The 22612-nt window shown below is 35.1% G+C and overlaps 1 protein-coding gene across 1 annotated transcript; it reads left to right on the top strand.

The window, feature by feature from the left end:
- Nucleotides 1-1216: 1216 nt before the first annotated feature.
- LOC133534616 (O-acyltransferase like protein-like) lies at nucleotides 1217-22316 on the top strand. The gene is made up of 13 exons (XM_061873813.1): nucleotides 1217-1595; nucleotides 7676-8012; nucleotides 8363-8551; nucleotides 8796-8875; nucleotides 10808-11007; nucleotides 11883-11997; nucleotides 12085-12302; nucleotides 13571-13761; nucleotides 15309-15456; nucleotides 17078-17264; nucleotides 19000-19142; nucleotides 21132-21240; nucleotides 22021-22316. The coding sequence occupies exons 1-13, from the start codon at nucleotides 1409-1411 to the stop codon at nucleotides 22146-22148; spliced, it is 2232 nt and encodes a 743-aa protein (XP_061729797.1). The 5' UTR covers nucleotides 1217-1408; the 3' UTR covers nucleotides 22149-22316.
- Nucleotides 22317-22612: the final 296 nt, after the last annotated feature.

Consider the following 22612-nt stretch of genomic DNA (forward strand, 5'->3'; position numbering starts at 1 on the left):
TAATTAACAGTAAAAATCTTTCTAATAGAACTTTTGGATCGACTAAGTATACAATATACTATTATTTTAAACATATTTATATTCTATCGTTATATAAATGAGGCGAAGTGTAACTGGAAACATTTTTCTTGAAAATGATCCGAACAAATAACCCTTTTCTCGCTCGGAAACCAGTTAGGGCCTCTACATGTAGCATCTATCCATTTTTCTTTAATACTGGGATTTTTCGGGAAACTGAAAAAAATTGCAATCATGAACATATTTGATTATACCTAGTGCAGTTATTCGAATCGTTGCTAAGAACCTGAATAAAATATACTTATAGGTATAAACTATAATGTTATCAATAAATTGTACTTAATTAAATCAGTTTATTTTTTGGCGTACCTGTTCGATTTTTAATCCAAATTAATAAGTATTAAATTAAACATTAGGTGCATATAAAATAATTGTAAAATTTTACTTGAAAAATAATTACTTTCATACACACTATATCCAAACATTTTTATCGATAACGCTCAAAGATCAATTATATGCACGAGCACCACTCTACTTCGCGGCGTCAATGAAGGGAGCGGTTGGCGGTCGTACCAAGAAACAATAATGCCCCTGTGAATATCGTTAGCGGTTTAATACATTGCGCCGTTGCTTAGGACACTACAAATAGTTTGCCATGCCAAAGCGTCAATGTAGAATGCATAAACAAATTGCCACGCGTTTGTATGACGACATGGTCTGACTCAGAAAAATCATATGTCACTGGATTTATTTGTTAAAATGTGTGGTTTTATTGACTAATACGTGAAAAAAAATGTATTCACATGTGGTATGTAACTCCATGATCCTTATAGTTTTTGGATACACTCCTATTTCGACACAAAATAACGCTATAATTCGGCATTTCAATAAAATTGACGCGCACATTGTTCAATGACAGCTAATTTGCTACTGTCTTACGGCGGGCCGGTATGGCCACGATGTGGCCATGTCGCGGCGACACGCGCCACGCCTCCGTCAGCCATCTCGTACTTTCTATGATCTGAGCATTTTATGCACACGTTATAGAACAACAACGACCCACTTTCAGAGCATGAGAAATAAAAATAAATTAGGTATAAACCTCTGAAAATCCGAAATAAAAATTAGTTAAACTTTTAAATTGTTACATTATTCTAATAGAGACTTACAACGTTACTTTTCAGCCTGATACAAAGAAAAAAAAACTACCAAGAACCCTTCATAATAAGAATTTATCAATTTGATTGAATATAGCGAGATATCAAAATTGCCCACTAAAATATAATCACCTTAACGATTTCAAATATAATCAACCCAAATCTCAGTCAATTAGTTATGTAGGCTATGCCCAGTAGAGAGGTTCGAATCACGATAAAGTGATTATTAAAATATGGCAAAAGTGTTGGTTATTGTTTTCATCAGCATCTGTTTACAAGCTACTAAAGCATTCATTGACCATAAACTACCTAAAAATAATGCATTTGATACTGAATTATATAAAAATGTGTTAGATTCAGAACTATGTGAAGCACAACTGAGCTTCATACAAAATAATGATAGTGCTCTACTGGCAGAATGTAAGTATACTTTTATACTCGTATTTTAACTGTCATAACTAAATTACATTACATTATTTTTCATCGCAATAGATTTTATTTTGATGTATCTTTACTCTATACCAGATAGGATTAAAACAAGAAAAAAATATTATTAATAGTGTAATTTTTAGGATATCATTAAATAAGTCACATTTCTTAATTATACGCGCCTAACCTAGTTTCAAGTAAAATACCGAAGAAGAAATTGTTTCATCTAAATACTTCTTTTAGCCACTTGTCATCAGAATTTGTAAATAATGCAATATTCTAATTGTACGTTGTTTACAATAAATAAATAAAGATTCCTTATACATACAAACGCTCGAAGTCAGGTGTCACTACTGTCACTGTCTAAAATTATTTGCTTTTACTTAGTAGCAAATGTATGAACTCGCACTTAAGACTAAAGCGGGTCATTGAAGTTATTTGCCGCCTGGAACATTTTACAGGAATGGTTAAGAATTATATGAACAGAGTCTAATATTAGGTATCTGGAATGATGTTCAAGTCATATGAATCAACAAAGTTTAAAAGTCAAATTTCCATATCAATGTGTACTAGTACATGATTTTCAATGTAAAAATACAAATACATATTATTTTATTAATTAATACGTGATACGAAAAATTACAATCGACATTTTTATACCTAACAAAAATATCTAAAATATCAGTGGCTGTAACAAACGGGTCAATGCGTCATGGTCAACAATAAATGATGATATAAATTTACAATTAATTTGTAATGGGAAATATATCGTGTTACTCGAGCAATACTGAAATGGGAAAAGCTTTTATACAAGCTTAAGACCAATATACATGGGGTTCATTGTTAGGCTCTAGCTATTTCATTTCATTTATTTATTTCAATATAAAATTACAGTGTAACACCAAAACGTTTACATGAGTACTATTATGCTAACTACTATGAAATAAAGCTTATTGATATATCTGAATAATACTTATTGATATTCATATAAATCAGTGTCTAGTAAATAATTTACATTCGTATATCATTATTAAACTTATTAAGTCATTTGGGGTTTTGATGATACCAGATACAAGAAATTTATTGATAAAAGTCAATGTTTTACATTCATACTATCGATTAGTATAATAAAATAGGGAGTGTTTGTTTTTTTAACTTTACTTGGTTCGAGTCCCGGGCGAGTCAAGCGAGTTTTAGAAAATCTTTGAATGCAGTTTTGTTTATTTTTTAAAATAAAGGAATGTCTCCTTTAAGTAAAATGAGCCAGCTTAAGGATTTAAGCTAGTTTCCCTCCAGGGCCCGACGGATTATACGAGGTTTATGCCATTTTGCCTATTCGCGATTCTGCACGATATGAATTCCACACAACTGAGTTTGATCACATGCGTAATGCTTCACAGTCATTATTTCTACGCAATCTTGTTATTTCCTATTCGCGATTCTGCTAAATACGAATTCCACACAACTGAATTTAATCGCACGCGTTATACTTCACAATCATTATTTCTACACGACCTTGTTTCTTCATAGTCGCGATTCTGCTAAATACGAATTCCACACAACTGAATTTAATCGCACGCGTTATACTTCACAATCATTATTTCTACACGACCTTGTTTCTTCATAGTCGCGTGTAGAAAAAAAAAACAGGCTGCCTGAGTCGGTAAATTCAGTTATCTTTACACACTTTACAAGTTCTTGGTACCTCAGCAGTCAGATAACCACATGTATCAAAGCAGTCAACATGTTAAATATATCTAAACAACTTACAAAATGAAACTTTCACTGCAGACAAGTAAGAAAGTCCAATATCGATTAAAAAATACCCATATTTATCAAAAGCTATTTGACAATCTTTTTTTTATACCACGACGGTGGCAAACAAGCATACGGCCCGCCTGATGGTAAGCAGTCACCGTAGCCTATGGACGCCTGCAACACCAGAGGCGTTACATGCGCGTTGCCGACCCTTTAAAAACCTGTATACGCCTTTTTTGAAGAACCCCATACTGTAGACCCTCGGGAAAACCTCGGAAGGGAGCTCATTCCACAGCCGGAGCGTCCGCGGGAGGAAATTCCTCTTGAACCGCACAGTACGCGACCATTTAGGTTCTAAGGTGTGAGGATGAACACCCTGCCGACGGCGAGCGGTGCGGTGATAGAAAGTGGCCGTTGGCGTCATGTCAAACAATTCCTCAGAGCACAGCCCATTGTACAAGCGGTAGAACACACACAAGGAGGCAAAGTCTCTCCTTAGACTTAAAGGTTCAATACCGCTTGTGAGTTTGGGATCGTCAACGATTCGCACAGCGTAGTAATCTTCGAAAAGAGTACAGACTTGTCATTACATACATCTATCTCAAGTTTTGCTCTTCAATCATTTTGTCAGAATTCTCTCGGCAAACATACTGAATTATTTGATTTTCCGCAGAATCAGCGCAACGTCTGACACAGCTAAGTGAAGCCCAATTTATCTTATATTGCATTCATCTCATATTCATAATCATTATTGCAAGCGTTTAAGGTAAATAGCTTCTTTACAGCAATCAGCTAACCCCATATGTTCAGCTTCGGTGCTGGATAAGGCTACTGTACTTTGCTTTCGTGTTTCCCATGAAATAGCACATCCTGATAGCTCGAAAATATATCCAGTATATGTCTTACGATCTAAGGTATTGCTAGCCCAATCAGTATCTATATAGGCTTGCAAATGTGCATTGCCATCCTTTGAATATCCTAAACGTAAGTCTTTGGTTAGCTTTAAATACTTAAAAACACGTTTTGCATAAGCCCAATGTTCTTCTGTGGAACATGTATTGAACTGGCTTAAATAATTAACTGAAAATACAATGTCCGGTCTTGTAAGAACAGCTAAATACATCATACTGCCTATCAGTTGCTGATATGGCAACGTCTTGTCGCAAACTTTTTGTAACCGTCGACTGTAAAGAATTGTTAACCCTTTCATACCATGCTCTAGTATTCATGTTTACCGCTGGGAAAATCGACTCACGCAGTCTGCTTTTTTTAAACGCGATTACGAAGAAACAAGATAGTGTAGAAATAATGATTGTGAAGTATAACGCGTGCGATTAAATTCAGTTGTGTGGAATTCATATTGAGCAGAATCACGAATAGGAAAAAACAAGATTGCATAGAAATAATGACTGTAAAGCATTACGCATGTGATCAAATTAAGTTGTGTGGAATTCATATTGTGCAGAATGGCGAATAGGCAAAAAAAGGATTGCGTAGAAATAATGACCGTGAAGCATTACGCATGTGATCAACCTCAGTTGTGTGGAATTCATATTGTGCAGAATCGCGAATAGGCAAAAACAATAATGGCATAAACCTCGTATAATCCGGCCCGACTTATCTTTCCACATTGTATAGTTCTCCTAAACTTTATAGATAACGACAAAATATTAGGGGCATTATGAGTTTCAACTTAGAAAAATATTACTACAATGACATTCATGACAAAGTCTGTTTTTTTCTAAAAGCATTTTTTCAGCCGGTGTACGCCTTTACCATGGATTTTATATAAATCAAAACCAGACACGATTATTAAAAACAGAAAACTAACTTAATCATAACCATTGTTCCAAAGATGAAATAAATGCTCCGTCTCTTGTCCCGTTCAGTGCACTATTCGCAAAAAATATGACAATAAGTATTAATGTAACTAGGTAGTTACAGTAGTCAGGTCAGTACTGTTTATAATCTACATACATGTAGTAGCCTTGCAATATAAACGCGTATATCTATTATCTTAGTCGCCATGATAAAACATCGCAAAGAATCAAGCCATTAGATAAGTCCACGTTATGCCAATAATAATGTCGTCTGGTACTTTTCCTGTCTAATTTCTATGTCGGTGCTATAGATCTATATCTATAGCGATTGCCCAAAATTCCAATATATTTAGTCATAAATCCAGACAATTTAAAACGATGACATGGGCAGTAAATAAAGAATTACGTTTTGTTGTATACAAATAACGCAAAACTAAGACAAGTTGGTTTCATTGGCATTTATTTAAAACCTTTTGAGATAATGTGCAATCCTGTTATCCCTCCTTAGGGACATAGGGCTCACAGAAGAATTTTCCGTTTGTCGCGATACAACCTATATTACTGGCCAAAAACTAGGCTCTGTCTCTGGCCAACCATTCTACCATCAGAGTTACCGAACCTCACGTAATAGCGGAGAATATTTTCCATCATACTTTTATTATAGTTTTACATGCCGAGGATAGGAGACCTTGTGTACTGCCGACTATAAACGACACTGACTCTCTCTCAAATTGTATTGAAAAGATAATCATCAGTTACAATGTGCTACTACAAAACTTTTTTTTTGTTCCTAGCAGATCTGTAATATACTTTAATGATAGATATATTAATACAAGCCCTAGATTTTATGTCTTCCTATCTTGGAAATAGAACACAAACAGTTGTTGTAAACAAAACCCAGTCTAGCGGAACTGTAATCCAATTAGGAGTGCCACAAGGTTCTATTTTGGGTCCATTCCTGTTTTTGGTTTATATAAATGATTTGCCATGTATAGTAGAAAACCTTTGTGAAATAGTTCTTTTTGCTGATGATACATCACTACTTTTTAAACTTGATCGGAAATCTACCGATTATAGTATAATTAATAGCACACTCGATGATGTACTTAACTGGTTTACTATTAACAATTTGCTTCTTAATGGTAAGAAAACAAAATGTATTAGATTTTCTTTGCCGAATGTTAAACCAGTAGACTCTAAGATGCTTTTGAATAATGAATGCTTAGAGATGGTAGATAAAGTACTGTTTCTTCGTTTAACATTGGACACAAATCTACAATGGAGTCCTCATATAAGAACGCAAGCAAATAAATTAAGTTCGGCCGCTTACGCTGTTAGGAGAATCAGACAATTGACCAATATTGAGACAGCTCGCCTTGTCTATTATAGTTATTTTCATAGTGTAATGTCATATAGTGTTCTGGTTTGGGGCAAAGCAGCTGACATACAGACTATATTTGTCTTACAAAAGAGAGCCATTCGTTCTATATATAACTTAAGAGCACGTGGATCATTAAGAGACCTTTTCAAATAAATTAATATTTTAACTGTAGCTTCCCAATACATCTATGATAGTAATATTTATGTTATTAAGAATCTAGACTCCTTCACTAAGAATTCAGATGTCCATAACTATAAGACTAGAAATAAAAATAAGCTTTCTATCAAAAAGTTTCGTGTCCGCTAACTTTTAGTGCCAATAGTTTTGACTAATTACTTTCTTAACCCATAACTCGTGTCCGGTCCGTCTCGGATTAAGGTGTCATCTTTGAATTTTCTCGAGTAATTGCTATCGAAGATTGAAATTGTTATCTGTAATGCGCGGGACTTTGACGATCCCAGGCCTATTAGACTGCGCTAGTTCAGAAGCAAACTTGAGGCAGCATCTGTCGTATGGAATCCGTATGAGGTCACCTTACTTTTGGAAATAAATCCAGAAAACCTTTTTGCAATTCTTACCCCAGAAGATAAATATAGTTACTATCCATATTCGTACCCATATTTCGGCTCCGTATTTTCTTTAGAAGTGAGGCGTAACTTTGCCCTGGACTACTTGTTCCATTTTGCGAGTAAACGTGTCTGTTCATCACGTCAATGTCTTAAGCGAAATTCAATTTCCGACCAAGAAGTCATCAACTTGTCGCGGTTCCTAAAATTCTTACTATGTCACTCAGCCACCACTGGTCCGCGCTCTTAGTATAAGCACCGGAATTCGATATTATGAGAGTATGAGGTTCTGTGGGGTAACTGATAAACAGGATTTTTCTGTAATGTATTAAATTTGTTTATTTTTTGTTACTATTGGTACTCTGTTATTATTATATTATATAGACTTTCATGACTGCAATGCTCTGTAATTTTTGGAATAAATAAATAAAGGAAGCTGCCTTGACAGATATTTACCTCTATTAATGAAAAAAACAAATTAGATCGAGTTTATATTTCATTAAATATGACAACAGGTAAGTGAAATTTTATTTTTTCGCTTTACAGTTCTTGACGCTGGTATAAGACCCCCACGAGGAATATTTAAAGGTAATTTTGTGGATTTCGGAAACTATCATCAGTGTATAGAAATCAGCGCTGACTTTGACGCATCAGATATACAAGGAAAATTTTGTATGATCAATGTCCCGATGACGCAAGACGATTTTGATCTGCCAACTCTGCCTGAATGGCCGGAATGGCCAGAAGAATGGCCAGAATTTCCTTGGCCGGAACTTTTACCGAAAACGAGACAAAACAGGAATATGATGAGAAATCTTCGAGAAGTTCGAGCGGAATCAGCCAAATACAGTCGGTACATTGGAACAGATATGGATTCAATGAGGTACGATTAATATGAAAGAAATTGACACACATAATCCTTAGGGTACTATATATTTTAATTTTAGAGGATAGTTCGGGAAGGACGTGGGAGAACTAGTTATTTCTACCTACATTAATTAGAAGTATAAATATTGTTTAACAGTAATATAAATGAATGTTTGTTATTATGAATTGTCTGCACGTTAGTGTTCTCATGTAAGTGAATTTTGTAAATTCTTAATGGGAATAAAGTTCTTAAACCATTTAATATAAAAATGGAAAACAAGAGCTAAGTTATACTCATTTATCAATGGGATTACCGATGAGGGTTTTGTGTTTTCAACATTTATTTTAATGATTTATTTTCCACAGGGTTGCAGAAGATAGTGCCTTGGCTGGTGAAGCCTTTAGATTAGCAGTATGTCTTCCAAAAGCTTGTACTCCTAAGCAGTTTATCGATAAAGTTCTAATTAACACCACGGCTGTGGGTTTCGAGTTTACTGAAGAATTTTGTCGCCTGAAAAATGATAAGCCATTAGTACCTGGGGATTATGCTGCAATGTGAGTTTAACACTGTGTGAACTACATTACATATTGAATAAAATCTTATTACATTATTAAAGTATTATCTTACTAGAAATAGCAAGAAAATAAACCGCAGGTAATATGAAGATACCCTAAGCTTCAAAAATCTATGAAATTCGATGCATTCATGTCTAGTCGATTTGATCAAAATACCTCCATAGAAAAAAGTATGGAATACAAATTTTACATTTGTTCGACTAAAAGTTTTATTTATTTTCAGGGGTGTTTTCGGCTTCATTATCGTAATAACTATACTCTGCACGGGCTACGACCTATATTATACTCATATACTTAACGGAGGTAAGATTAGCTTAGGTTTTATACCATTAGTAAGCAATAATCTGATTTCTTCTTTCTTTGATTTAATTTAATTTACTTGAGTATGGACTCGCTCGCGAGAACGCAACTCATGGTAGGCGATCTGCTGCTGATTGCACAGCCAGCGCCAATGCTGGCAGATGAAAAGTATCTGCGACCCTGGAATACTTTTCCAAATGGAGATATTATATCTCCATACCTCGCGTTCAAAAGTATCTGTTACCGTCCAATTGCTCTCTTCATAAGTTATTCACGAATTGTAGATTCTCTCTCTTTCTTTGGGATAACTTCGCTAACTACTAAGTACCAACTAAGGTACAATGGTACCTTGCAAATATTCTGATTTATTGTATCTTAAACTGTCTTATGTACAATAAAGTGTTTACATACACACTTTTGACGCGTAGTTGGATCCGTTGCTTTGACGCTGACTGAACAACATACACTCTGGGCTCGAGTAATCCGACAGTTTAACCACACATTCCTGACGTCATAAGGAGCAAGAAAATGTAACATAATGTACACGCCACGTTATTTATCTTTACATATTAGCGAAAAAAAACCTAAACAACGAATAAGTAAAGGTTTTTTCAACTTATTGATAAAATTTTAAAACTTTAATGTCTGTCAGTAGGTATGTCAAAACGCCACAGGTAAAAGTTGCATTCAATAATGCTTTTTCACTGAGTAATTACATAAACAAATTTGGACGAGAATTTTCATTTTTGCTGAAACAAGACCGATTTCAGAAAACTTCGCACGACATTTTAATCTCTAAATGGGGTCAAGAATACACTTGTAATATCTGTTGGTTTATTGGAGCCCACGGTGTATAAGTAGACTTAAAAAAATCATAGCCTGGTAACGTATTGAATAATACAAATAGAAAATGACACATGCCTTTTAATGTATGTACACACTCAATCATGATTCGCTTTCCTCATACTTACGACTGCATAACACAAACAATAATATACTAGTAACATACATTTATGTAACATCTGAGACATCGTTTTGGTTTTTGTTTATTTAATTTTAAGTTGTCAATGTAGGCTTTATGATAAAAAGGGCTCAAGTCCGAGATTGCCATATTCAAATCAAAGCTTATATCTAATGACAAATTGTTTTGTCTGCCTTATCAATATTGATAACAATCAAGTTTAAAAAAGAAATAACATGGAATAGCAATTTAGATATGACGTAGGAAGGTGTTGAATGGCATATTCTGGTAATTATCACGGTTAATCCGCGTGTGATACGTTCTGATTTCATCGTTTCATTTTAAACATTACAATGTTCTTTGTCATAAAGAACGCAACTGGACTTGTGCAATTCGTTACATTTAAGGAGCGATTATTTAAAAAATATTGGCGTTGTCATTTTTTTTGCTAAGTATCAGATGATTATTAATTTAAAACAACATATCGAATAACGTATCATATGTTAATATTGGCAAAACAATTATTTCGACATTTTAGTCACAGGTGCCCCTCTGAATATTTTCTAACCTTGAAACTTATTAGCGGCACACGCGTAATATACCTATATTCTGAATTTTATTAAAATAGGTCTTATCTTATAGTAACTTATGTGACATATTGACACTATGGACAGACAAACATGGCGAAACTATGAGCATTCCTTTTTTGCCGTTTTGGCTACGTAACCCTGTAAATAGTCGTCGCATAATTTTTGTTATTTTGATTAGTATCTGGTACAAGGAATATTTGCACGATATGAGTATAGGTATTTGTATAAGAATAATCTTATCATGTTTTAATGATAAAGTATTAAATTACAAGAAATGGTTTCGTATACTTTTTATAATACGTGTCTAGTCTCGTTTGGTTAAAATTACGAAAAACCTCATAAGCAGATATATGACCAATAATTGAATGTAATGTTTTCTTTCAGATCCTAAAAAAGCGAGTGTTCTTGGGAAATCCTTCTCAGCGTACACCAACACTCGACGCTTGCTCACATTCAACTCTGTGCCCGGTGCTTTGAAATGCGTGGACGGCATCAGGTCCTTCGCCATGATGTGGGTCATAGTGGGTCATTCGTATTCTACGCATTTATATGCGCCCTTCGTTAACCGAACAGATTTCTTTAAGGTACACATATTTTAAAATTGATTTTTATTGTTCTAACTTTTAGTTCATTATTGATATTTTGCATATGTAGGCGAAGTACTGCCGATAGAACGTTGTCCTAAGAATATTCTATTGTGCGTTCGAAGAATTTTTTTTTATTGTACAAGTATCCAAGAGGATGCATAATTAAGTAAATCATATATAATGCATATCGCGTCAGCTGTGAACTGTGACAATGACTTGTGTGTATGATAATAGTATCGATTTATGATAAAATTAATTGCAGTCATAATAACGTGTTTATTACCGGTAGAACAGCATAAATCATGACATCTAATATAATATTTTGTTTTTAGACTTTTACTATGACTTCGAAACAAAAAAATTATAACATAATGGCGACTCCGTGGATTCTAGAACTACGGCGAGCATCCAAAAGTCCCAAGCCTAGATATAACAGCATAAATCACGACATCTAATATAATATTTATTTTTACACTTTGACTTTGATTTCGAATAAATATTATAACATAATGGCGACTCCGTGGATTCCAGAACCACGGCGAGCATCCAAAAGTCCCAAGCCTAGTAAATATTTAAGTAAGTAAGTAAGTAAGTAAGCCAAAATATTTTTTTTATTGGTTTTCTTATCACTTTTTTTATACCACGTCAGCGGCAAACAAGCATACGGCCCGCCTGATGGTAAACAGTCTCCGTAGCTTATGTACGCCTGCAACGCCAGAGGAGTTATATGCGCGTTGCTAACCCTAACAACCCTCCCTCCCCTCGTTGAGCTCACAAAGGTTATTAGTTCGGAGGTTTACTCTTTTATTGCTTAGATGTGCTATAAATTGAGTGCTGAAACGCATATTGATTAAAAGTTTTTATATGTACAGTGGATGACCTCATTTTCTGCGATTTGGATTATGGCGGCGCCAATCACAGTGGACACATTCTTCATGCTAAGCGGACTACTAATTGTGTATACTACTGTCGGAAAGATGAGTAGCAGTAAGTTAGTTATTATATTGGAAGTAATAAATTTGATAAACATAAGTAATATTATAGTACATATTCTTAATAAATACTATTTTTCAGTGGGCCTTATCAGAAAAATTCACTTATACTATCTCCATCGGCTCTTACGGATGTTTCCGGTATTGGCTGCCGGCGTTTTCCTCCAAGCGACGTTATTTAACCACATGTCTGATGGACCACGCTGGAATGACGTCATTGCTCATAAAGTGCACAAATGCAGACAGTATTGGTGGGCTACTTTGATCCATGGTCAGAATTTAATCATTCCTGGTCATATGGTAAGTTCTCATTCATTCTTCAATCTTTAAAAATTCAACTCTAATAAAAATACCCTTATCACGCGCTGAAAGAGGATCATTGTTTTTCTTTGTACGCATCCCAAGAGCAACTAGTTGGAAACGAACGGAAAAATTTTGTCCTATTTCTTTGCCTGAAATAATTGCAAATAGTTCCAATTTATTTATATTAACTTAGGAGAAGATTTATTTATATAAATGAGTTAGAACTATTTCATAAATATAATTAAGGCGCGTACTCTGAAACGCTAGTTCGTTGATCGATTTATTTATCTACATTCAATTTAATACGATAAAACGATAACAGATCTTTTGGGACGATGCGTTTGAGTAAAGTGGTATTAGTGTGTCGTTTAATGCCGTATTATTATTGATCATTACATTCACAGCAATATGGTGAGCTGATGGTTCGTGGCGTGGTTAAAATCCTGATAAGGACAAATTTTACTCGTTTTGGTGAGAAACACGGCAATTAATAAACTAGTCGCAAAATGTTCCCACAATAATAATATATACTCAGATAATAATTCATAATAATTCCCATCTACATTCACAACAATATGGTGAGCTGATGGTCCGTGGCGTGGTTCAAATCCTGACAAGGACAAATTTTACTCGTTTTGGTGAGGAACACGGCAATTAATAAACTAGTCGCAAAATGTTCCCATAATAATAATATATACTCAGATAATAATTCATAATAATTCCCATCTACATTCACAACAATATGGTGAGCTGATGGTCCGTGGCGTGGTTAAAATCCTGATAAGGACAAATTTTACTCGTTTTGGTGAGGAACACGGCAATTAATAAACTAGTCGCAAAATGTTTCCACAATAATAATATATACTCAGATAATAATTCATAATAATTCCCATCTACATTCACAACAATATGGTGAGCTGATGGTCCGTGGCGTGGTTCAAATCCTGATAAGGACAAATTTTACTCGTTTTGGCGAGGAACACGGCAATTAATAAACTAGTCGCAAAATTTTCCCATAATAATGATATATACTCAGATAATAATTCATAATAATTCCCATCTTCACCTAATGTTTTATTTTTTACCATACTTTTATAATCTGTCCTATATTTAAGTGAAATAAAACTTAAATAACATACGGACAGATAAATAAGTAAAACTAAAACTACTAAGTATTAAAATAAAACAACAAAAAGGAAACCTAACCTAAAACAAAATACAAATCACTAAAAACGACCTTCTAATCCTTCTATATTATATTTCAGTGTGTCGGCCCAACGTGGTACCTTGCCGTTGATATCCAGATGCATATAATTTCACCCCTCATTTTGTTTTGGGTGCTTGGAAAAAGAAGAGCAGCCTGGACTGCCTTGAGTCTCGCCATGCTCATCGTGTTGGCGGTGTCTACAACGTATAACTATTTAAACGAGTTCCAGCCAGCACCTGTTATACCAGCGTAAGTTAATGGTGACATTGTGCTTTTGATAAATTATTATTCTTCTTAGTATGAATGTATTTACTACTGTAAAATATGCCTACTTTGCGCCAAAATATGCATTTTTCATTATCATTATGATATTGTTGTATGTTAATATATTTATGCCGATTTAAAGTAGACCATCACTAATACCATGTTGTAATCCTTAAATGAAGTGGTAATATAGTTTTAATGTATAGATAAAAACTGCTGGAACACAATTACACAGTGCGGAGCTAAGTAGGCATATTTAACGGTGTTAACCAATTTTAATCTATCTGACTTCTAGATGCGCAGCTTAGGCGTTCGATATTATTTACTCATCTTATTACTACCGTAAAAATCACCATACATACGTTATAGGTGTTCAAATATCTTGTAGAACTAATTTACATTTTATTGTATAGAAATATAATATTTTAAAATAACAATTAAAATTTACAATTAAAAATTTACACAAACAAACAACAATGACTTTATTAATAGTGGTTTATGTGACTGCTACATTATGAAAGGCATTAAAACATAAGTGTGGGTTTAAGAAACAAACGAAGTGAGTTTCTTAAAAGGACTACACGAGAGTTTTATGTAGAGTCACATACACTATTTTATCTACACACATATTATAAACATTGTGTGATATATTCACTAACCCAAATTACAACCAACATTGGGGCATTGTTTCTCTTTTGGCGGAACTCGCGAATATGTGGCGGCGTCGCCGAAATATCTTTATCGCTCATTTTAAAGATAAACTTTTGCTATAGTTGCTTTTGCTATTGTTAAACAACAAATTAAACTCATTTTATACTCAAAACTAATTAAAAGATAAACTGTACGTCAAATGACGGTAAATGAAAACTTTTGGTACGCATGTCATGCATACAAACTAACATGCGAGATTAGTCAAAATTGTATGCAATTCACATTTCATGTCGAACAAAAAGGCATCTCGACTGATATTAGAATAGAGGTCGAATCGAATTGCTTTTATCCACCAAATCGATTTTGATGTAGTAATGAAGCAATTACAACATTTTCAGAGATAAGAAATTTATTGTACTTAACTAAACAGTTTATCTTAATGTTGGCCATTATTTACGAATTTTAAGGCATCATATAATGTTTATGATATGTGTGTACATAAAAGATTTCAAACAGTAGTACTTATATAAGGAGATAGTTCCGGAGGCCAATACAAACTTATAATATTAAAATGATGTCAGTCGCCCGCCCGTGCGTCTCGCTTGCGCCAATATAAATGTATGTACATGAACGAACAAGTACGAGCGAAATGCATTCGCGACTGACCTCATTCAGGTATAATTATGATGTTATGTACGTTTGAAAGTACCTCCTGTGTTCCTATACAGCCATCATACCAAGGGTGGAAAATATTGTATAATTATATAAATATTGTGAATTATATTGCCATTTCCACCTTGCCTCGAGACAATAGAATACATATAACTAATATATGTTTAGGTATGACGATGACGATGAAGCTTCATCTAAAATGTTTTCAGACGTGCTGTTGTGGACCCTGAAGCTGCTGAGCACTATTTGTACTACTATTATGTCAACACATTAACAAGATGCTCTCCTTTCTTTGTCGGGATGCTGTATGGCTATCTTCTTTCGGTTTTTAAAGGAAAACAAGTTCATTTGCCTAAGGTGAGAGTATGATCAGATATGTATATAAGCCCTACTAATCCCTGCTATAACATTATAAATGCGATTATAATACTGTCTGTCTCTTCATGCTTAAACCACTGAACCTATTTAAATGATATTTGGTATAGTGATAGAGGCCTTTATCTTATCTATCACCATCAACCTTACACGTAAACAAATTCGCGGGCAGAAGCGAGCATTATATTTATCAACTGTAAGGAATAGGTCATTCGAAAATAACAATTTAATATCAATGAATCAACTGATCTTTTTATTACTCATACAATATTAGAGATTGAAAACTTCAGCATATAAGTCAAAGGGTCAGCAGTAAAATTAGCTACGCAAACAAGATGGTCTAATTAGGGATCCAACATTTCATAAGCAACATATGACAAACATTATTTTGACGTGAGAATAAAATATTATTTTTATTCCTACATAAAATGTTTAATTAACATAAATTTATATTAATTAAAACAAGAAATATTACTTTCCTTATCCGTGAAAAGATAACGTGCTAGTCAATCAGTGCTAACCCGTTATACTTGCGTTTTTTACATGCAATTAATGTTCCCACCCTCCCACCGCAAAAATAAATACGCAAATAAATATAACAACCCACTACCGAAAATATTAAACTCGACACGTGTTTCGCCTCTCTACGAGGCATCCTCAGGCGATGTTGACGGTCCAAAATCCGACGACTGAATCAGTTGTCTAGAATGGTCGGCCATATGTATACCTTGATCAAAAATTCGTAATAACGGCGATGACGCAACATTCAACTGTTCATTAAGAATCGACCTCCTATTGTTGTACCTAATTATTTCTAACTGTTCCAGAACACTGAAACAATATTATCCATAAATCCATAACATAACTATCCAATATTTATCATATGGCAGTGTCAAATGGTTATGATAAGTCTGTACGAGGCATCCGTAGAGAGGTGAAACACGTGTCGTGTGTCGTGGGTTGTTATATTTATTTGCGTATTTATTTTTCCGGTCGGAGGGTGGGAACATTAATTGCATACGCATGTAAGTATAACGGGTTAGCACTGACTGACTAGCACGTTATTATTTCGCGGATAAGCAAAGTTATATTTTTTGTTTTAATTAGTATGGATTTTCGGAAAGTAAGGCCTGATTCTATTAACTATTTAAATTCATATTATAAAATAATAATACGAAGCGATTCAATTATTACTCACATTAAATGTTAAGACCGCGTGGGATAAAAGTTTAATAAAACCGCATTATTTAATAAAAACATTGTGGAATCATTACTTTCTGAGTAAGGTTACTGAGATTATTAGACCGAACTACTGCTGGACAAAGATAAACCCCCTTAATCATAAAACTTTACGGGCTTGATTTATTTTAATTATATTTTATCCCTTTCTTACAAATACATATGTCAAAGTTACAGATAAAGACAAATGATTCATAGGTAATTCAGGCCAGTAAAGTAATTAAAAGTGTTTAGTAACTAACCATTTTTGAATCATTATTTGTGAAATAATAGTCAACCGATCAAATTTGCATGCACATAACTATTCACTTTAGTTTACAATCATAGTCAGTCCATTAAGCTCATCACTTTTATGTTTTTTCAGTGGTTCGTGACATTAGGATGGGCCTGTGCCTTTGCGGTATCGTCTGGTATCATTTACTCCGCATACCCTATTCTCCAGATGGACTGGTACAGTCCTTTCTGGGATGGCGTTATTAACTCCTTCTCCAGACCGGGGTGGGCAGCATGCCTCGGTTGGATGATATTTGCGTGCACTCATGGTTACGGAGGTTAGTATGATATGCAATATTTATGTTTCGATATCTATGCTTATGCATCTTTAAAGCGCGACTTGATTTAAGTCACATCTAAATAGTCTGTCACTTTCCTGACAAAATGTATGGGATTTATCATTGACAATCAGTATTGTGACGATTGCTAATCGGCCGTTCATGATTCACAGTTAACGTGTTAACGAGTTTTTATGAAAACATCCTTAACTTTGACGTAACGACCCAAACTGAGTCTTGGCCTCCGACACCATATCACGCCATGTCTCTCCGTCTTGCGATAGCTCTCGCCAGTCGCCATAGCCGAGGTTGAGCAGGTCTTGAGCTACTACGTCTTTCCAGTGGTGTCTAGGACGTCCAATCTCCCATATGACTGTCCCAAGTATTACGCTATCTTCACGGCACGATCCTTTCCCATTCTCTCTAGGTGTCCGTGCCACTGAAGCCTAGCCGCTTTGGTCTCTCTCATAATGTGGGGTTCGGACACCAGGTCTTATATCTCTATGTTCTTCCTGAGAACGCCCTTAGATTTTTAATAAAACCTGAATACACTTTGAGTAGTATGATGACTTGTAAAAATCATGCACTTTATTATAATCCGATAATAAATATAATCCGATGACACTTCATTCCCAGTTTACTTAATTTGATATAATTATATCTGATATCAAGTATTTATATCTAAAATAATTGCACTGCTTAAGAAGATTGCCAGTTAATCCCACCCAAAACATTTCATATGAATTGGCGGCCAAGACACACTAGCTTTTATTGTAACAAACCGGACAAGTGCGAGTTGGACTCGCATTGCAAGGGTTCCGTACATCACACAATTTGTCTCTCTCTGCACCTCTGCAAACTGTAAAGCTCACGATGGACTTCATATAACTAAAAACCGACTACATAAAAAATCTGCGCTACGTACCTATATCAGGCGTCGCCCGACTATATCAAGTACCTACTACGAGACGAGAGCATCGGATCACGAGCAGAGCGCCCTGTAAGTTGTCCCGTTAATATGAGGGTGCCTTTGATGCCCAGGACTTTACGTCGGCCTTCGCCCGCCTCTTTGAGTAGGTATGAGGACACCGTAAGCGCCTGACACGTCTTATACGTCAGACTTGTCAGTCGAAGGGTCAAGGGCGCTTCAAGCGCTGCAGGCGAGGGCGCCCCAGGACAGGAGCGCTCGCAGCGGGCTTAGTTCAACTTTGTAGCATGTGGGCGCCGCGCGAGAAGTAGTTGTACATACGTCAGCCGCCCGTGGTTGGAAAACAATATCATAATTAAAACATGCTACGTATACCTATATAACTGTAAACAAAAACCATAATACTTATTTTGCTTTACCAAAATCGGATTACGCGCGTAGGTACAGTATAGGAACCCGACTAAGACGATTGCGGATTCAAAATCTACTTTCCCTGCGAAATCCTTGTTTTAGGGGATCAATCAGGTGCATGCAAGAAATCCCAAAACAAGAGCTAACAATAGCTTAAGTATCTAAGCAACCAGCTGACCTTTCAACCCAGAGTCTGGTTTTCTCACGATGTTTTTCTTCACCAAAAACTGTTTATCAAACGTAATTCGTACAAACATAGAAGAAAAAACCTCCATAAGTACGACTTTCGTAACCGAGATGTCCGGCCGGTTAAAAATCGCACGCTTTACTCGTAGCGCTAGGTAACCCACGTTTAAATCCTATGCTACAAAAATATAATTGTTTGTTGGTTCGCAGGGCCCATCAACTGGTTTCTGTCATTGCATATGTGGAAGTTACCAGCTCGGATCTCCTTCGCGATGTACATCTTCCACTACCCAATCATGCACGTTGTCAACGCCACCTCGGTGTCTCCGGCTCACTTTACACCTATTCGCTACGTAAGTTGATTTCTATAATTTAACACCCATACTCCACCACCATAAATACTCCACACTGGCATCGGCGTACGACTTTGTGCCGGTGGCTGTAGAGACCGCGGGGCCGTTGGGTATGGAAGCCCGACAATTATTTAGGGAATTAGGCCGGCGTTTGCGGGACAGGGGTGGTGATCCTCGTTCTGGGTCGTACTTGGTCCAACAGGTCTCCATAGCAGTTCAGCGGGGGAATGCTGCAAGCATTATGGGGACCTTTGGGCCAGGTTTGATGCAGGGGGTTAGGGGGTTGCTGAGTGTATAATTAATTTTAATTTTAAGTTTTTTTTTCTAGTTTAAGGTTTGTTTTCTTTAGTTGTGAATAATTTACTTGTGTGTATAAAAATTGTGTATGTGACTTTTAGATTTAATTTAGTCATATCTTAATTTTAGTTTCCTAATAGTTTTTATTATTCATTTTAATGATATATGTATTTTGCCTAGAATTAAAATTGAAACAATTAAGTCTGTAAAATATGTGTCATATCTAAATAAATGTTTGATTTGATTTAACACCTAACATGTAAACTTGAGTAAACACCTGACTTACTTACTCGGGCAAATTGAAACTTTTAGAATAGAAAAAAGTGTGTACGTTTGACGTTGCTAGATTTAATTTGAATATTTAAGTAAACTAGTCTTCATTATGGAAATATAACTGAAGCCTTATCGTATCGCTGTTGGCTGAATGAATCCCACAATGCAAATCGTATAAAATGATCAAACAAAAAATTTCCCGAGTAAAATTGAAATCACGCTCGACATACAATTTTGAAAAAGTCAGCAATCCTGATATTTAAATGACAACCCAATGGCGCATTCCTACCTCAAAAAAATAAAAAATAAAGAGTTAATATACATATTTTGAAATTATATTATGGCTCTTTTACGAGCTTTTGTTTAACTTACAATGGGTGTATGGTCGGGGCAAATCTTGCAAGCAAAATAGATCTTCTTCCATTCCAATTCGATTTTGCTTAAGCTAGGTGACAATGCAATATTATCCTACCATCGAGCTGATCTGATTAATTGTTTTTGGGTTTGTTGGAATTGTCTCGTTTAATATTAGTTTCCTGCTGAAAGAAAAGTACAGTACAGTCATTTGTAAGTTTTTTTCTACGAAATTGTATTATTGCCTGTGTTGTACACTCGGTAAATAGTAGTTTATGTAACTGCTACATAATAAAAGGCATTAAAATACACGAGTGTGGGTTTAAGAAACGAACGAAGTGAGTTTCTTAAAAAGATCACACGAGTGTTTTAATGCCTAATTATGTACAGTTACATACACTATTTTATCTACACACATATTATAAACTTTCTATGATATAAGTATTCACTAACCCAAATTACAGCCAACCTTGAGCATCTTTGCTCTATTGGCGGAAATCGCGGATATGTGGTGGCGTCACCGAAATATTTTTATCGCTCATTTTACACGCACCTTTTCCAATTGTTACTTTAAAAACAAAAAAACATATTCATTTTATACTTAAAACTAATTAAAAGATAACTTTACGTCAAATGGCGGTAAATGAATACTTTTTTTCATGCATTTCACGCATTCGTAGTTTTTTTTAATTCACAGACAAACTAGAGTCGGGGGCCTGTTTCCGTATCATTCGATACAAACTAACATGCGAGATATGTCAAAATTATATGCAATTGACATTTCATTTCGAACAAAAAGGCATCTCGACAGATATTAGAATAGAAGTCAAATCGAATTGCTTTTTTTTTCAGAGATGTTCCAAATTTGAATGCATAACCAAATCGATTTTGATGTAGGTAGTTATGAAGCTATAACTACATTATCACAGATAAGAAATTTGTTGTAACAAAACAGTTTATCGTAATGTTGGCTATTATTTAAGGATTTTGAAGACATCATAGAGGGTTTATGATATGTGTGTAGATAAAATATTATAAAAGTATTTCAAGTTTTTCTCGTAATAGTTTTACAGATTCCTGGGTGACTTCTCTACAGCACTGATTAGTGGGTTCATAGTAACCGTATTGATCGATTCGCCCTTCTCTACGCTCATCAAACTTGCAATGGGAGGAGGTATGTTGTTTATGTTAATCTGTAATGTTGTGCTGTTGTATTTTACTATCGTCGTTTTTGTAAAACTTCGCCCGCGACTTCATCCACGTAGAAGTAAAGTTTAACATTTTCAATCTCATTTTTACCCTTTAGGAGTTAAATTGTTTCTCAGTCATCACATCAGTTGAAATATTACCCGGACATACGACAGATTGACTAATGCCTACATGCAGGGCGTGTACATGATAGCAATATCACAAGCCATAAAATATATTATCAAAAAGTTATATTACGTGTCAATAAATCGCCTTTTTGCCCCGCGGAGCGAAAAAAACCGGCTTTTGTTCCCTTTTCAATGTTCATTTCTGGTCCGTTAGTCTGCTGACATTTTCGTACCTTCGTAAAACAAAAACATTTTAGGACCGTGCCAGTAGTTTTCAGCTAGGTTTTATGTGTATGTCTGTATTTCATTCTTAATAGTGCAAAAAAGAAAGAGAGACCAAATTTATACAACCATGTTTTTCAAACCATTAATCATGTGTAGGTAACTATTGTTTCCATTTTCATATTTATACATAACAGTACATATGGTGCTACTTTCCCGCACTAGTGCGGGAATTAGCACTTTCTTTGCCTGTGCCGAAAGTTTAAAGTTTAATTCGCAACTCGTCTTTTAATTTATCGCCACTCGTTGCGAATTTTCTAGTTTCAGCACTTGAATCGTAAATAACTATTTTCTCATGTTAGGAGTGCAAAGCGGAGTGTAGAACATTGTACCAAAATGTACTATTTTGTTCACAGGTGCGAAGAAACCTAGGCCTGAAAAAATAGAGGCTAAGGAAGAAAATGGAGTAAACGGAGGTGTTACAGAAATCAACCCAGCCATATCACAAGATTACGACAGATACCTCAGCAAGACTAAACTATGAGACGTTTCTATCATAAATTAAACACGGATATTCATGACATTACCAACATGTCAAACATGTGTAAAGTCTTCTCCCACATAGTTCTACTTAAGTATTATGATTGTATAAAAGGTATTTGTAGTTGTAATAGGCGGGACCTTATGGCAAGAAATACATATATTCTAAGTATGTATTAGTATTTTAACTAGTAATACAAATCAACATATTTAAAATACTGTTTTATTTATCGCTAAATCTAGTTTAAGGTTTATTCGTAAACAAACTTCTCACATAGGTTTCTTACTTTCCAAACAACCGTACTAAAGTACTACTTAAATACGCTTTAAAAGAGGAGCTTTTGCTCGAACTCGGTCACCTATGTAACGTAGGTTTACTCACAGCTCTATTTGCCCGGGATCCTGACATACTTTTTCACTTGGTCCTTTCGTTAGAGATTTTTTTTACATTTAGTATTTTGCCGACAC

Source organism: Cydia pomonella, chromosome 2 (genome assembly GCF_033807575.1).
Source record: "Cydia pomonella isolate Wapato2018A chromosome 2, ilCydPomo1, whole genome shotgun sequence".
In the NCBI taxonomy this organism is placed as follows: domain Eukaryota; kingdom Metazoa; phylum Arthropoda; class Insecta; order Lepidoptera; family Tortricidae; genus Cydia; species Cydia pomonella.

What these genes read in the sequence shown, in the direction of transcription:
- LOC133534616 (XM_061873813.1), top strand. Translation starts at nt 1,409, where the DNA reads ATGGCAAAAGTGTTGGTTATTGTTTTCATCAGCATCTGTTTACAAGCT. An exon ending in TACTCATATACTTAACGGAG is followed by an intron (nt 8,876 to 10,807) that starts GTAAGATTAGCT and finishes GTTTTCTTTCAG; the next exon opens with ATCCTAAAAAAGCGAGTGTT. An exon ending in TAATCATTCCTGGTCATATG is followed by an intron (nt 12,303 to 13,570) that starts GTAAGTTCTCAT and finishes ATTATATTTCAG; the next exon opens with TGTGTCGGCCCAACGTGGTA.